The 14,083-nt window shown below is 47.3% G+C and overlaps 1 protein-coding gene across 1 annotated transcript in view; it reads right to left on the bottom strand.

The window, feature by feature from the left end:
- The window catches only part of TMC2 (transmembrane channel-like 2), a 110,240-nt gene extending 101,218 nt beyond the window's left edge, over positions 1–9,022 (bottom strand). Inside the window, exons 1-2 of the mRNA XM_011943351.1 lie at positions 8,980–9,022; positions 8,318–8,365 (exon numbers count right to left, since the gene is read on the bottom strand). Coding sequence (XP_011798741.1) covers positions 8,318–8,365; positions 8,980–9,013 — 82 coding nt within the window. The 5' untranslated portion in view covers positions 9,014–9,022. The remainder of the gene's footprint in view (positions 1–8,317; positions 8,366–8,979) is intronic.
- Between the last annotated feature and the right edge of the window lie 5,061 nt (positions 9,023–14,083).

The following is a 14,083-nucleotide window of genomic DNA, read 5'->3' on the forward strand; positions in this document are numbered from 1 at the left end:
CTCCTCCTCCTCCTTCTTCCTCTTCCTCTTCTGTTTGCTTTAGATCTACTTAGTGATCTCAAAACTACACAATTAACTGCTTGACACCAAACTATTCGTGATGAATGGTACCAACAGTTTACAGCATTATTTGACAATCCCATAGGAGTATTCTGGCCAAAACCAGATGACTAAATGGCCCCCAGTGACGGATACTGGATAAGGAACAGAAGCCTCTTGACTTACTCACAAACAAGACAGGAACATCTTACCTTTGTAAACTAATACCTACTCTCAGAATTGTCTATGATATCATCTATTAATTCATTCTCTAGTAAAATGAGATCAGTAGATAGTTCACTGAAGAAGGAGAAAAACTGGGCCTTGGTTTGAGAATTGAAATCCTAAGTACCCTAGGGATATTCTAGATTTCTTTCTTCTCCCCTCAAGACACTTCTTTTCATACTTTATGTATGTATGCATGCCTTTATGTGTGTATGTATTTATTTATTTTTGAGACAGGATCTTGCTCTATCACCTAGAGTGAAGTGTAGTGGAGCCATCGTAACTCATTGTAGCCTCACACTCCTGAGCTCAAGAGATCCTCTCATATCAGCCTCCTGTGTAGTTAGAACTACAGGTGTGTGCCACCATACATGTCTAATTAAATTTTTTTTTTTGTAGAGACAGGGGTATCATTATTTGCCCAGGCTGCTCTTGAACTCCTGGCCTCAAGTGATCCTCCTGCCTCCATCTCTTGAATAGCTAGGACTACAAGTATGCGCTATCATGCCTGGCCAATTTTTAAATTTTTTTGTAGAGATGGAGTCTTGCAATGTTGCCCAGGCTGGCCTTGAACTCCTGGCCTCATGTGATCTTCTCATCTTGGCCTCCCAAAGTGCTGGGATTACAAGTGTGAACCACTGCACCCAACCTTCATTTCATAATTTACAAGAGACCTGGATAGTAGGGTAAATGTAGCATGCTGTGGTTGAGAGAATAGCAGATTTAGACAATGTCAGTAAGGCCATAAAACTCATTTGTCAAGAGGTTTATGAGATTGGGTGGGTGGTGGTCCAGAACAGAGCTGCCTTAGATAAGATATTGATCTCCCAAGGCAGGGAATGTGTGCTATTTTAGAGGAAGAGTGCTGTACTTACATTCCTGCAGACCTCTCTGAAATCTTTAATATTACTGAAAAGATCTAGGAAGTAAACAAAGAAATCAGAAATTGGGTAATTTGATGAGTAACTTCGTATTTGGTTACATGGACTCCAGATTCGGGATGAGATCTACTTTGTTGTTTAGTTGGGGCACTCTTAGCTCCCAGCTGAGAAGTAGATTATACAAACTCTGATGATAATCCTTCTCTTAGTATTTGTGTGCCAGCATTCAGAGGTGGGATCTCCAGAGTTTTAAATGCTGCTGCACTGCTGCCACTATTCTAATCATCCAGCAAGGGTTATCCACTAAAGAGAACTGGAAAATCTGGCTGGGCGCGTTGGCTTATGCCTGTAATCCCAGCACTTTGGGAGGCAAAGGTGGGTGGATCCTTGAGGTCAGGAGTTCGAGACCAGCCTAGCCAACATGGTGAAACCCCATCTCTACTAAAAATACCAAACAAACAAACAAAAAATCAGCTGGGCATGGTGGCGAGCGTCTGTAGTCCCATCTGCTTGGGAGGCTGAGGCAAGAGAATCACTTGAACCCAGGAGGCGGAGGTTGCAGTAAGCCGAGATCATGCCACTGCACTCCAGCCTGGGTGACAGAGAGAGACTCTGTCTCAAAAAAAAAAAATAGAACTGGAAAATCTGACATGCAGGTTGAAACAGTTGCCACCAGAAACTGGATGTGAAATAACTGTTAACAGACAATTGACATGAAATGATGACCCTTCAAATACTGGTGAATATCTAGATTGACATACTGATGGTTTTTCCTTCAGCTTGGGCTGAAGAATGACCACAAGGAGAAATTGAGAACTTAAACCATCTTCCCTCACACTGAGTCTGGACACAGACAACCCAGCTACACCTTAGTGTCTGTATTAAGATGACTTTGTGCTACGCCTCTGCTTCATGAGCGTGTCTTTATTTTTCTAGGCATGTCCTACCCAGGCAAATGTTGATTGTTCATTACAGGATTTTCCCAAAGACCTGTCAATTCTTCAATTTGGGCTCTAAGATTCTTCGAATGCCTCACCTCAAAATCCTGGCCATGCTGTTTATTGTGGACTATTATGTTGTGATTCTTACCCAGTCTCATTCCAGTTCTCACTTTGAAAGACCTGCCTTCAATCAAATTTCCAATTCTCAGTAAGTTCCGGCCTTACCTTCCCCTCTGTAAGATACTGCCAAAGCTTTGCCTGCTACAGGCAATAAATCAGCTTTGTCTTATCAACAGGTTGTGGGGTGTTAGGGAGCCAGCTTTGGACAATAACTTAGAGAAATGTATTTTGTTTTTATTTTATTTTATTTTTGAGACAGAGTCTTACTCTGTCACCCAGGCTGGAGTGAAGTGGTGAGATCTCGGCTCACTGCAGCCTCTACCTCCCAGGTTCAAGCAGTGCTCCTGCCTCAGCCTCCCGAGTAACTGGGATTACAGGTGTGTGCCACCGCGCCTGGCCTTGTATTTTGTTTTTGAAAAGAAAAACACAAAATACTAAATGCTTAGTATATTACTAAATATACTAAGTATAAAATACTGAAAATACAAAAATTAGCCAGGCGTGGTAGTGCTCGCCTATAGTCCCAGCTACTCGGGAGGCTGAGACAGGAGAATTGCTTGAACCTGGGAGGCAGAGGTTGCAGTGAGCCAAGATGCACCACTGACTCTAGCCTAGGTGACAGAGCAAGACTCTGAGAAAGAAAGAAAGAAAGAAAGAAAGGAAGGAAGGAAGGAAGGAAGGAAGGAAGGAAGGAAGGAAGGAAGGAAGGAAGGAAGGAAAAGAGGGAGGGAGGGAGGCAGGGAGGGAGGGAGGGAGAGAAGAAGGAAGGAAGGAAAGAAAGAGAGAAAATGGTGGACTGAAGAGAAAAGACTGTAAAAATACAGAAAGAGAAAGGGAGTGATAAATTATCGTCAGGATGGTTGGAAATGCTTCACAAAGAACTGATATTTATGAAGGAGACTAGAAGATACCTTCCCAAAATATGCCACTTCGGCATAAAGATTATTTCAAGCTGAAGGCAATTATATATGTGCGCTCCTTTCCCCTTTCGGACTAAAAGCAGGACGTATATTTCCATCTGGAAGGGGTCTCCCTCTCCTATACTTGGAAGATAACTACTCTAGAGACAGCTCTTAGCGCCTGAGAAGACTCTTACCTGCTTAACAAACCTTACTAAGTAACACTTATTTACCATACATTTCCTAGTCACCTTCCGTAACTTACCCAGAAGCCCCAAAATGCTTTTCCTTTGTAAAGCCTCTTCTCCACACTCTATCACCCTTTAAGATGATATTTTACCTCTAAGATGGTATATAAGCCCCAAATTCTAACCACCTCCTTGAGTCATCTTCCTTGTGAACACTCATTTATACATATATAATCCAATCCTTTTTCCCCCTCTTGTTGATCTGTCTTTTGTCAGTTTGATTCACAGAGCCTGTAGTCACTGAACCTAGGAAGGTAGAGGAAAAAAATTCTTCTCTCCAACAATTACTCTGATTCTTTTTTTTTTCAAATAAGAAAAATTTTTAATCAAACATGAGACTAATAGAAAGAACTCATATATCAATATGGGGGAGGACACAAAGACTGTTAAGGGAAACTTATGACAGGTAAGTTACTAACGGGGAAATGCAACTAGGAAACAGGGGAAAATGCAGTTTGACTAACGATCAAAACAAATTTAAAATAAGTCAATAATGAGATTGCAAGTCTTGTTTATGGTATTAGGTTTTTAAAATTTTCCATCCAGGACTAATGAGACTTATTAAAATGTATATTTATTACTGGTAGCAATAAAAATTGTAACGCAGCTCTTTATGCAGTTTGACAATATGTAACAAGAGCTTTACAATACTTTCTTTCTTTCTTTTTTTTTTTTTTGGTTTTGAGACAGTCTTGTTCTATTGCCCAGGCTGGGGGGCAGTGGTGCGATCTCGGCTCACTGCAACCTCAAGCTCCTGTATTGAAGAGATTCTTGTGCCTTAGCCTCCCAAGTAGCTGGGATTATAGGTGTACGCCACCACACCTGGCTAATTTTTGTATTTGTAGCAGAGAAGGGGTTTCGCCATGTTGGCCAGGCTGGTCTCAAACTCCTGAGCTTAAGTGATCTGCCCACCTCGGCCTCCCAAAGTGCTGGGATTACAAGTGTAAGCCACCACGCCCAGCCTAAAAATACTTTCTGATCTATTAATTCCACCTGTAGGAGTCAACCCAAGCCCAAGAATCTTCAATGCAACATTATTTCTATTATAAAAATGAGAAATAACCTAAATATTCAGTAATAGAATAATGCTTGATTAACCTGTGATTTATCTACTGTGTGAAATATTTTACAGCTCAATTAAAAATAATTACCATGAAGTCTTTAATACATACCTGGGGGCTACTCTGAATCTTGAAGGATGCGTAGGAGTTTGCCAAGAGAAGAAGTGGGTAGAGAAATGGAGCGGGTGATTGTGGTAGCAAGTTTGGAGGATTCCAGGCAGAGGAAACAGGGATTGAGGGGACCCAGCAGAAATGCCAGGGAGTCTGGGGCATAGGTGACCAAGGCAGAACTGTGTCCCAGGTGTGTTCTGGTGTGGGAGGCAGGAGGAGAGGGGAATGCACCCACAGGGAACGGGGTTGAAATCCGGAGGGTCAGGGTGTGATAACGGAGCATGTTTGCTGGGGCAAGGTCTGCATCAAAGGGTCACACTAGCAACATGGAAGAAGGTGATGTGGGGAGGGTAACACTGCTCCACAGTTGCTACAGGGAAGGTCTTGTGAGCATATTAGCTGTGATTGCTGCACTTATTTTAAAGGCAAAAAGAGGCACCAACACGGGTGTGGAGCCATCATTAATAATCTACTTTTTTTTTTTTTTTTTTTTTTAGACAGAGTCTCTCTCTGTCGCCCAGGCTGGAGTGCAATGGCGCCATCTAGGCTCACTGCAACTTCTGCCTCCTGGGTTCAAGCGATTCTCTCACCTCTGCCTCCTGAGTAGCTGGGAGTACAGTCATACACCACCACGCCTGGCTAATTTTTATATTTTTAGTAGAGACGAGGTTTCACCATGTTGACCAGGCTAGTCTCGAACTCCTGACCTCAAGTGATCTGCCCACCTCAGCCTCCCAAAGTGCTGGGATTACAGTCATGAGCCACTGTGCCTGGCCATCTCCATGTCTTTGAGACTCGGTTTTAAATGCTGAGGTTACTGCCAGGATTGATGAGACAACTGGCATAGGTGCATTAAAAAGTCTTGTGGCTGCGTGTGGTGGCTCACACCTGTAATCCCAGCACTTTGGGAGGCTGAGGCAGGTGGATCATGAGGTAGGAGTTTGAGACCAGCCTGGCCAAGATGGTGAAACCCTGTCTCTACTGAAAACACAAAAATTAGCCGGGCGTGGTGGCGTGCACCTGTAATCCCAGCTACTTGGGAGGCTGAGGCAGGAGAATCACTTGAACTCGGGTGGCAGAGGTTTCAGTGAACTGAGATCACACCATTGCACTCTAGCCTGGGCAACAAAGTAAGACTCCATTTCAAAAAAGAAAAAAGAAAAGAAGAGAAAAGAAAAGTTTTGTGTGCTATTTGCAGGAGTGAGCTAAGAGAACCTGTCCTGTATTAATTATAGAGCAGGTTTCCTTAGCCCACTCCTGCCCCAACCTTTTCCTTCTTCTCACTCCCTATGGAAAACCACTCTTTGATAAGACAACATAAAGAAATACTATTTTTGCATAACATCCAAGGTAGGAAGCTAGTCAGTGTTAGCCAGCGAGGGATGATTTGTCTTACAAATGCTCCTCCCCCTGTTGGAAAAGGGATGGAGCAAAACAAATACTATCACAGCCATGACCCCCAAGAGAGCTCTAGGACTGAGCCCAGCACCCAGAAAGGGCAGAGAAGCAGAGATCAAGGCAAGGGATCACGGAAAGGGTTCCCTGGGCTCCCATAAAGATCAATCAGCTCTATGTTGCTTGAAAGGACTGAATGGGAATGTCATTGTTTGCATCCTCTTGTGAGTTCTCTCTGTGTCCTCAGTCAGCTAATACAATGGTTTTCATTGTGATAATGAACTATACCAAACACCCTTCCTAGCACCGTAGATACAATTTGGTGTTACACTTTTTTTTTTTCTGAGCTGTAATTCCTACTGTAATTTAGTTCTCCAGCTGAACAAAATTCACACACAATGTCGAAAACAAACCAGAATTTGCCCTTCAATCTTCCCCAGACCACTTCTACACAGAAAATCAGCTGCTTTTTCCTCTTTCATAATCAGTTTTCAACAGACTCCACATAATGCATAATTTAGGAGCTGGAAAGGCAGCTAGCTGTCTTGCTAGGAAGGCCTCCAAGCCCAACACACGCTCTCCTAAATGTAACAGGCCTCCTCCTGTGTAGCACCTGACTCGGTCAGAGAATTCACAGTGCAAAACACAGGCTGAGGAGAGGCTGCAGCCGCCCTCCAGTCCAGTCATTTCAACAGCTCAGTGCATTTACCAAATGATACAGGAGGAGGGAGAGTTCTCATCCTTCTTTTCAACAAACACAGTAACAAACTGTAGCTATTCTGAGAAAAGAACATTGTATTCTTAAACTTTTATTCCCTCCTGGTAGAGTATAAACGGAAGGATGAGGATATCAGGTCCCGTCGCAGGTGACTCCAGAGGAAATTTAAAATGGAAAGCTTCATGGGGCTGGGTTTCAGTTAATTTAATATATTCTCAATATTTAACTTTACTGCACCCCTTCACCACTTAGATCTGTGACGTGAAAATTCTGACCGATTTCCTGTGTTCTATGGGAAAGAGAAAATGACAGAGGCAACGTGGAATATTTCAGTAGGAAAGGGTTTGTGTGTTAGGCAAAATGGTCTTCCATTTCAGTCCTACTCAAGGACTCCTGCTCACAGGGCAGTCCCGCACGGCACAGCCCTGCAGCGGAGGCAGAGGGAGGCCAGGCTAGGGGCGGAAGGGACAACATCTGGATGACAGCGAGGGGAGTGGAGTGTGGAGAACCAGCCCGAGCATCCTCCAGGCGGTGGTCACCACAGGAGCACCGCGGCCCGACCCCCGGGAGGAAGGTTTCTCGTCTGGCCACCCTGGGGCATGGAACTTTCTCAGGTTTGGTCCTACATCTTTGGATTGAGATAAAGAATGGATGAGGCAGGCCAGTGGGGTAGGAAGAAGGGACCGTGGCTGAGGCAAGTTCCGGGATGGGGGCCAGGAAGGGCTGTTGAGATGCCACAGCAGAATCCCCTGTCAGCCTCTTCCAGTGCCTCCATGTCTCCTGCTCCTGGGTCTCTCCCCTTGTAACAGAGCTGCCTCACTGAGACTCAGGCTCCCGACAACCAAGCAGCAGCGGGTCACAGGAGGGGAAAGGGCAGATGAAGGGGCTCCTGGGGCCAGCTCCCCACTGATGGAGTGCCAGAGTGGGGCCAGGATAGGGCCCTCCCTCCCAGAATGGGGGAGGAAGGAGATCTCTTCCAACCCCCCAGAACCCTATTGCTCCCCAGGGTTCTGGTTTCTTGCCTACTAGGGTTGGGTGCGGGACCCAGCCCTGCCTGGGATGTGAAGGGGAAGAAAACAGCATCCCATCCATAATATTTTGTGACATGAAGATGCCCAGCCTGTGAGTGTGGCTTCTGCCCCTCTCCTCTGAACCCTCAGTCTCAACCAAGGGTTTTCTCTCCCACCTGTGGCTTCCTTGGGCTCTCCTGCTTCTCTTGGAGCAAGTTGGCTCCGTCACCAGCTCACGGAAGAGCTGGGGTCACATTCCCAACGGGAAGGTGATGGAGCACCCATTATGGCAGCTACTTGGAGGTTAAGAGTGTTCGCCCTGGAGTCCGGCAGCCTGGATGTGAGTCTGGCCACACCACCCACCAGGAGCCTGCACCGAGCTTCCCTGCCCTCTGTCTGGTGAAGTTTCACTGCTTCCCAAGGCTCAGCTCAGTGTGTCACTAACCCTGGGAGTCTCCCCTGACACCGAGTGCTAAGTAGCACCTTCTCTGAGTGGTACTCTGCCCTCTCCCATGTTAAACAGCTTGCCTCCCAGGAAGGCTCCATGCAGGGTGTTGAATGACAGGGAAGGAGATGAAGGAGAATGTCAGATGGGTAGCTGGACTGTTGGGCTGGGCAGAGGGCACCCAGGCACAGCAGGCTCCCCAGAGACCCGCCACCCCGTCTCACCTGTGCGTGGAGAGCCGCTCCTCGCCCGCCCTTTCATTCCACCTCGTGCTGTAAGAGACAGGATTGCTGACAAATGGCTGACCTCTGGTGAGTCCCCCTCCCTGCAGCCCCCTGGTCACTGTGGGACCCCTCAGCCGGTTTGTGGCTGCCTCAAACTGGGACCCAGCTCCAGTGGTTTTGCTCAGCAAATTACAGAGTCCCCTGCCTGTGACATTTCTCTGATACTGTCAGTCATGAGGTCAGAACATCCCCCACCCCCTGCCCTGGACAGAGACAGAGACAGATAGAAATCTGCTAAGGGGCTGGCTCGGAACAGGCAACCCTAACTGAGACAACAGAAGGCTGAGAGGCCCCAGCAGGCTCTGAGGAACATGCGGCGGCCGGGACAGTCTCCAGTGCTGGCCTGAACACAGTCGCGGTGCACAGGTTGTCTTGAATCCTTCCAGTAGCCCTGCAAGGAGGTGATGACTATCCCCATCTCATGCACAAGGACAAGAGAGGTTGAATAACCAGCTGAGGTCGCTCAGCACGCACGGGGCAGGCCCTGGAGTCAAACCCAGCTCCTCCCTATGCCTCCGAAAGACCACATGTGCTTCCCCCATGCCCTGCTGCTGCCCAGGAATCCTGTGGGCGGGCCACGCAGGATCAAGACGTGGACTCACCTTCCTCTTTCAGGCCCTTTACCTGGTGGCTCATGGTGAGCAGGGCTGCCGGGGTCCCGCACAGGCTCACGCAGCGTGCTTACGCATGCACGCCTTCAGCCTGGGCCGCTTTACTCCCTCATGGTGGCTGGCCTCCCCTCCTAGACCTGACAGCAGCCAGGGCTTCTTGGTTTGAGATTGAATGTAGAGGTGGATGAAGTTTGCAGGAGAGAGACGGGTGAAGGAAGGCGGTGAGTTCCCGGCCCATCAATCCCGCCACACACTCCTCTTCTCAGGTTTCCCAGCAAAGAAGCAGCGTAGCCTCACATTTCAGGCATCACTTATACATGAGGGGCCCTGGAGGGGCTAGGAGCTGTAGGCTCATCTCCCGGCAATGATGCCACTGGCACTCTAGCCAGAGGAGGTGTGAGGAGCATCCCAGGCCCTCTCCCATTATCTTGAGTCTCTAACTGGGACAAAGCACCAGGGAAATTCTGGATGTTTGTTTAAGTTATTACTTGGGCTTCTGTTTAAAGTGCAGATTCTGGCATGTGGTCTTCACACCTGTCATCTCAGCACTTAGGGAGGCAGAGGCAGGAGGATTGCTTGAGCCCAGGAGCTCAAGACCAGCCTGAGCAACATAGCGAGACTCCATCTCCACAAAAAGAAAAACAATAATAATAAACTTTTAAAAATAAAATGCATATTCCCAGGAGTGGCACTGGGTGTTGGAATCAGTCAGTCTGTGCCAGGCCCCAGGAGCCTGCACTGTGGATCCTGCTGCAGGAGTCCCGAGACCACACAGATGAATGTTCCCACTCAGCCCCCACCCCCTCCCTCAGCAGCTTTTCCTCCCCTGGCTTCAGGGAGGCACAGATCTGGCTGCTTTGAAAACCATCACCAAAGCGTCAGAGGGACCCTCTGGAAGATATTCACAAGGCCTCAGAGTGTGGAGTTCTTAACCTGGAGTCCCTGGAACCCCCAGAGTTGCGGATGGAATTCCATGAGTTTGTGAATAGTGATGGGGAAAATATTACACCTTCACTTTTCCTAGTCTCAACTGAGATTTGGCATTTCCCTCAATCATGAATGTAAGCAAAGACATGTGATTTTTGTGCCAGCAAGTCACAGATATTTTATTCCCCAATTAAACCAATGAGGTTGCCTCAAAATATCTTACATGTTATCACAACTTCAAAATTACAATAGAGACCTGCCATGAAATCTTGTTATTTAATTAGGAAGCATATATTGTCATTATATGAAAGATATTTCAAGTGATTTTGATGCCTATTTCAGGATCATTGGTCTCCTTTGTAATCCTAGTGTTTTATTTTATGGATTTAAAGTCTATGTTCTGAAAAGTGGTCTGCGGCTGGGCGCGGTGGCTCACGCCTGTAATACCGGAATTTTGGGAGGCCAAGGCAGGCAGATCACCTAGGGTTGGGAGTTCAAGACCAGTCTGGCCAACATGCTGAAACCCCATCTCTACTAAAAAAATGCAAAAATTAGCCGGGTGTGGTGGAATGTGTCTGTAGTCCCAGCTACTCAGGAGGCTGAGGCAGGAGAATTGCTTGACCCAGGAGGTGGAGGTTGCAGTGAGCTGAGATTGCACAACTGTACTCCAGCCTGGGTGACAGAGTGAGACTCTGTCTCAAAAATATAAATAAATAAATAAATAAATAAATAAATAAATATGGAAAGGAGTCTATGGACCTTACCAGGATGCCAAAGGATTTTATGACACAACAGAATCAAGAGCCTGCCCCAGGGCAAGTCTCCCGTGGGTGTCAAGGACAGACCTAGCCTCTGATCGTGCCCATGTACTTTCTCAGGGGTCAGGAGTAGGAGTGCCTGTCCTCATGCAACCTTGGTGAGGGAAGGGGCAAAGGAACTACCTCTAAAATGCACATGCAACAGTTCATCTCAAGCTTTTAAGCTTTTCTCTTTGTCCCTCACCTTGGTCTCTGACCCAGCTGGTTCCTGCAGATCCTCCTCAGTCCCCAGGGCATGAGGCAGTGAGAGGATCTCAGTTGCATTCTCTGGCATCCATACTGCAGGACTGCAGCAGCAAATCCCTCTCCCCACTAGGGCCATCCCAGTGCAGGGCCCCCATTCATGTGAGAAGCAGCATGGGCAGCTGTGCAGCCACAGGACAGCCTGGCCCAGAGGACTGGTGAGCAAGGTTCCTGCTCGGCGTGCCCCAAGTCCTCTCCTCTGATGAGTGAGGACCCCCAGCAGCCCTTTGCCCTGCTCTTGTTGTTCTCTGTTGCCAGAGGAGGAAGACTTTCTACAACACCTTCATCTCTGGAGAGACATTCCCTCCAGATAGGACTATCAAATTCCCTTGCACCTGACTGTCCACACTGTCGCTAACTCCACTTTTCTCCTTTTCACAGATAAAAACGAGCACCCACTAGGGTCAGAGCCAGTTCTTGGTTCTGGGGATTCATCGGTAAATGAAACACAGACCCCTGTCCTCAGGGGCTGATGTGTTTTTGCTGTCTGGTGGCTGGGTTTAGCCCTTGGTGTCTGAAGGAGTGATCTAGGAATTGGCAGATTTCTTCTCTCTCACAACAAACCCTGCTTTCCGCAATTATTTCTAGAGAATTCAGAAATTCAAGTTTGGAAGTCAGATGCTGAACACAGAGTATTTTGCTTTTTCCTTTACACGCCACTTAGATCAATTCCAATGCTTCCTGAGATAAATACATGTTCAGGCAAGAGGGAGCAGGTCTCATATCGGAGAGCGTGAGAAAGAAAATGACAGTGATGTCTTACAATTATTATTCTCGTGGCATGTGTGTGACGCACTGCTCTGTGCTGTCCTGCCCAGGGCACTCTTGCCCCAACCTCTCTATTCCTCACCACAGCTCAATGAGACAGTGTTGTCACCGCCATGTATCAGATGGAGCAAATGAAAAAATGCGGAGCCCTTGTGTCTCCTGGACAGGTCTGTGACAAGAGATCAATTGAGTCTGGGTCTGGAAGTTGGGATATGTGGCTTTGACTTGGGTTGATCATTAAATCCCCAAGTGCCTTCTTGTGTAGGTCACTTCTGGGCTGTGGTTTCCTTGTTCTGGGTTAGACTCTGTAGTGGATACTGCCGGTGATCTGCCCAGATTCCTCTCAGAGCAAGTGCACCCATCCCCTAGGGCTAAGGCACATAGTGGACCCCTTCTATGGAGGAGAATTGCCCTTGGCCGAGCAGGGGCTGCTGAACGCTGAGGTAACCCCATCACCATCCCCGGGTTAGCCTACAGTCACGGATGGATGGACAAGGAGGTATGACAGCCCAGCCTCTGTCAAAAAGGGAACAATTTATTGATGTCATTTGCATCCCAGAGTTTCCTGTGAGATCAGCCAGAAGCTGGACTCCAGTGGGGTCTTTGCTCATCCCCTTCCCCTGCCCTGTCCTGCTTCTTGCCTCTTCTCCTGAGAGCACTCCCACCCCCTGCCTGCCCCATCTCAGGCTCTGCTGTTAGGGAACCAGGCCTAATGTTGGCTTTTCTAAAAAGGCAGCTGCTTGTCCTCCCGCACAGGCTGGGGCAGGAACTGAGGGAGCCAGGCTGGTGGGGATGAAGGGCAGGGGGAGGTGGGGGCAGGGATACTGATGCTCACTCAGACCAAAGGGGAGACAAGGTCCAAGAGGAGGGTGGGACAGGCCTGAGCACCGCTAGGCTGGCCCATCTGCTTGGACATAGAACCCAGGGTGTATCTCTGAAACAAATGCAAGGATTCTATAACATGTCTGTCCTTCTAGCCTCCAATGACTATTAGGATTCTACTGCTTTTTCCCCAGTCCTCACTCACCCACCCCCAAGGGTTAATAATACAAGCAGCAGAGAGCCTACATAATTTGCAGGGCCCAGTGGAAAATGAAAATGTGGGGTCCCTTGTCCAAAAAGCAAGAAAAACAAACAGTTAAAGGTACTAAAATATAAAGCCTTTCTCTTTCTGCTATTTAATGTCATTTTGAGAAAACTCGAAATTTTAAATTATTTGCATGCATCCCATTGTTCATCTGTACATTGAGCAATACCAGGTTTCAGTGCAAGTATAAGAGTACTTGACTCCCATGTGGAGTCACTGAAATGATGCAATTTGTATTTTGTAGCTTGTACATGTGCAGGATTTCAGGCTTATCAGGACTGTAGAAATGCTGCACAAAGCTAACTCAATGGTTTACTTCACGTCTTGACACATGCATATTCTACCAATGTTCCCTGCCTTTGGCTTACTGATGAGTAAAAAAGAACTGAAAAAAACAGGAATTATGGGTTGCTCTATCTTTTCCTTTTCTTCCGGGTCATTATTGTCAGCCTATGTGGTTGGCTAATCCAGGGAAGTAACTTGAATGAAAAAGAATAGGGTAGGGTCCCTTAGTTGTCATGCTTCTTAGAACACCACTGCCTTCTTTTAGTATTTGAAGCAAGTTCTGGATTAAATGGGAAATGTAGCCCCTCTGGGCTGGAAGCATTCCTACATATTTAACTACAGATATTACACCACTGCCTTGTACTGGCTTTGAGTCTTGCTTTGAGCCCATGCATCATGGGCCCACTGGAATTATGTGCTCATGGGACATCATATATGGGATATGCAAACAGGGCAGCATATGTTCGTATCTCCGCTGCTCATGTACACACCCCATTGTCCCATTGACTGCCCCTTCTTCTTCTCCTTCTCTCCTCATCCTCCTCCTCCTCCTCTTCCTCCTCTTTCTTCTTCCTTCTTCCTTCTTCTTTCTTCTTCTTCACAGGCTCAGGCTAGAATGAAATGGCATGAACATGGTTCACTGCAGCCTCAACATCCTGGACTCAAATGATCCTGCTGCTTCAGCCCTCCAAGTAGCTGGGACCACAAACAAGCAACACTAAGGCCAGCTAATTTTGTTTTGTTTTGTTTTTTTGAAACAGAGTTTCGCTCTGTTGCCCAGACTGGAGTGCAATGGCATGATCTTGGCTCGCTGCAACCTCTGCCTCCCAGGTTCAAACGATTCTCTTGCCTCCCAAGTAGCTAGGATTAAAGGCATGTGCCACCCATACCTGGCTAATTTTGTATTTTTAGTAGAGATGGGGTTTCACCATGTTGGCCAGACTGGGCTTGAACTCCTGACCTCAAA

Source organism: Colobus angolensis, unplaced genomic scaffold (assembly GCF_000951035.1).
Source record: "Colobus angolensis palliatus isolate OR3802 unplaced genomic scaffold, Cang.pa_1.0 Scaffold219, whole genome shotgun sequence".
NCBI classification, from domain to species: domain Eukaryota; kingdom Metazoa; phylum Chordata; class Mammalia; order Primates; family Cercopithecidae; genus Colobus; species Colobus angolensis.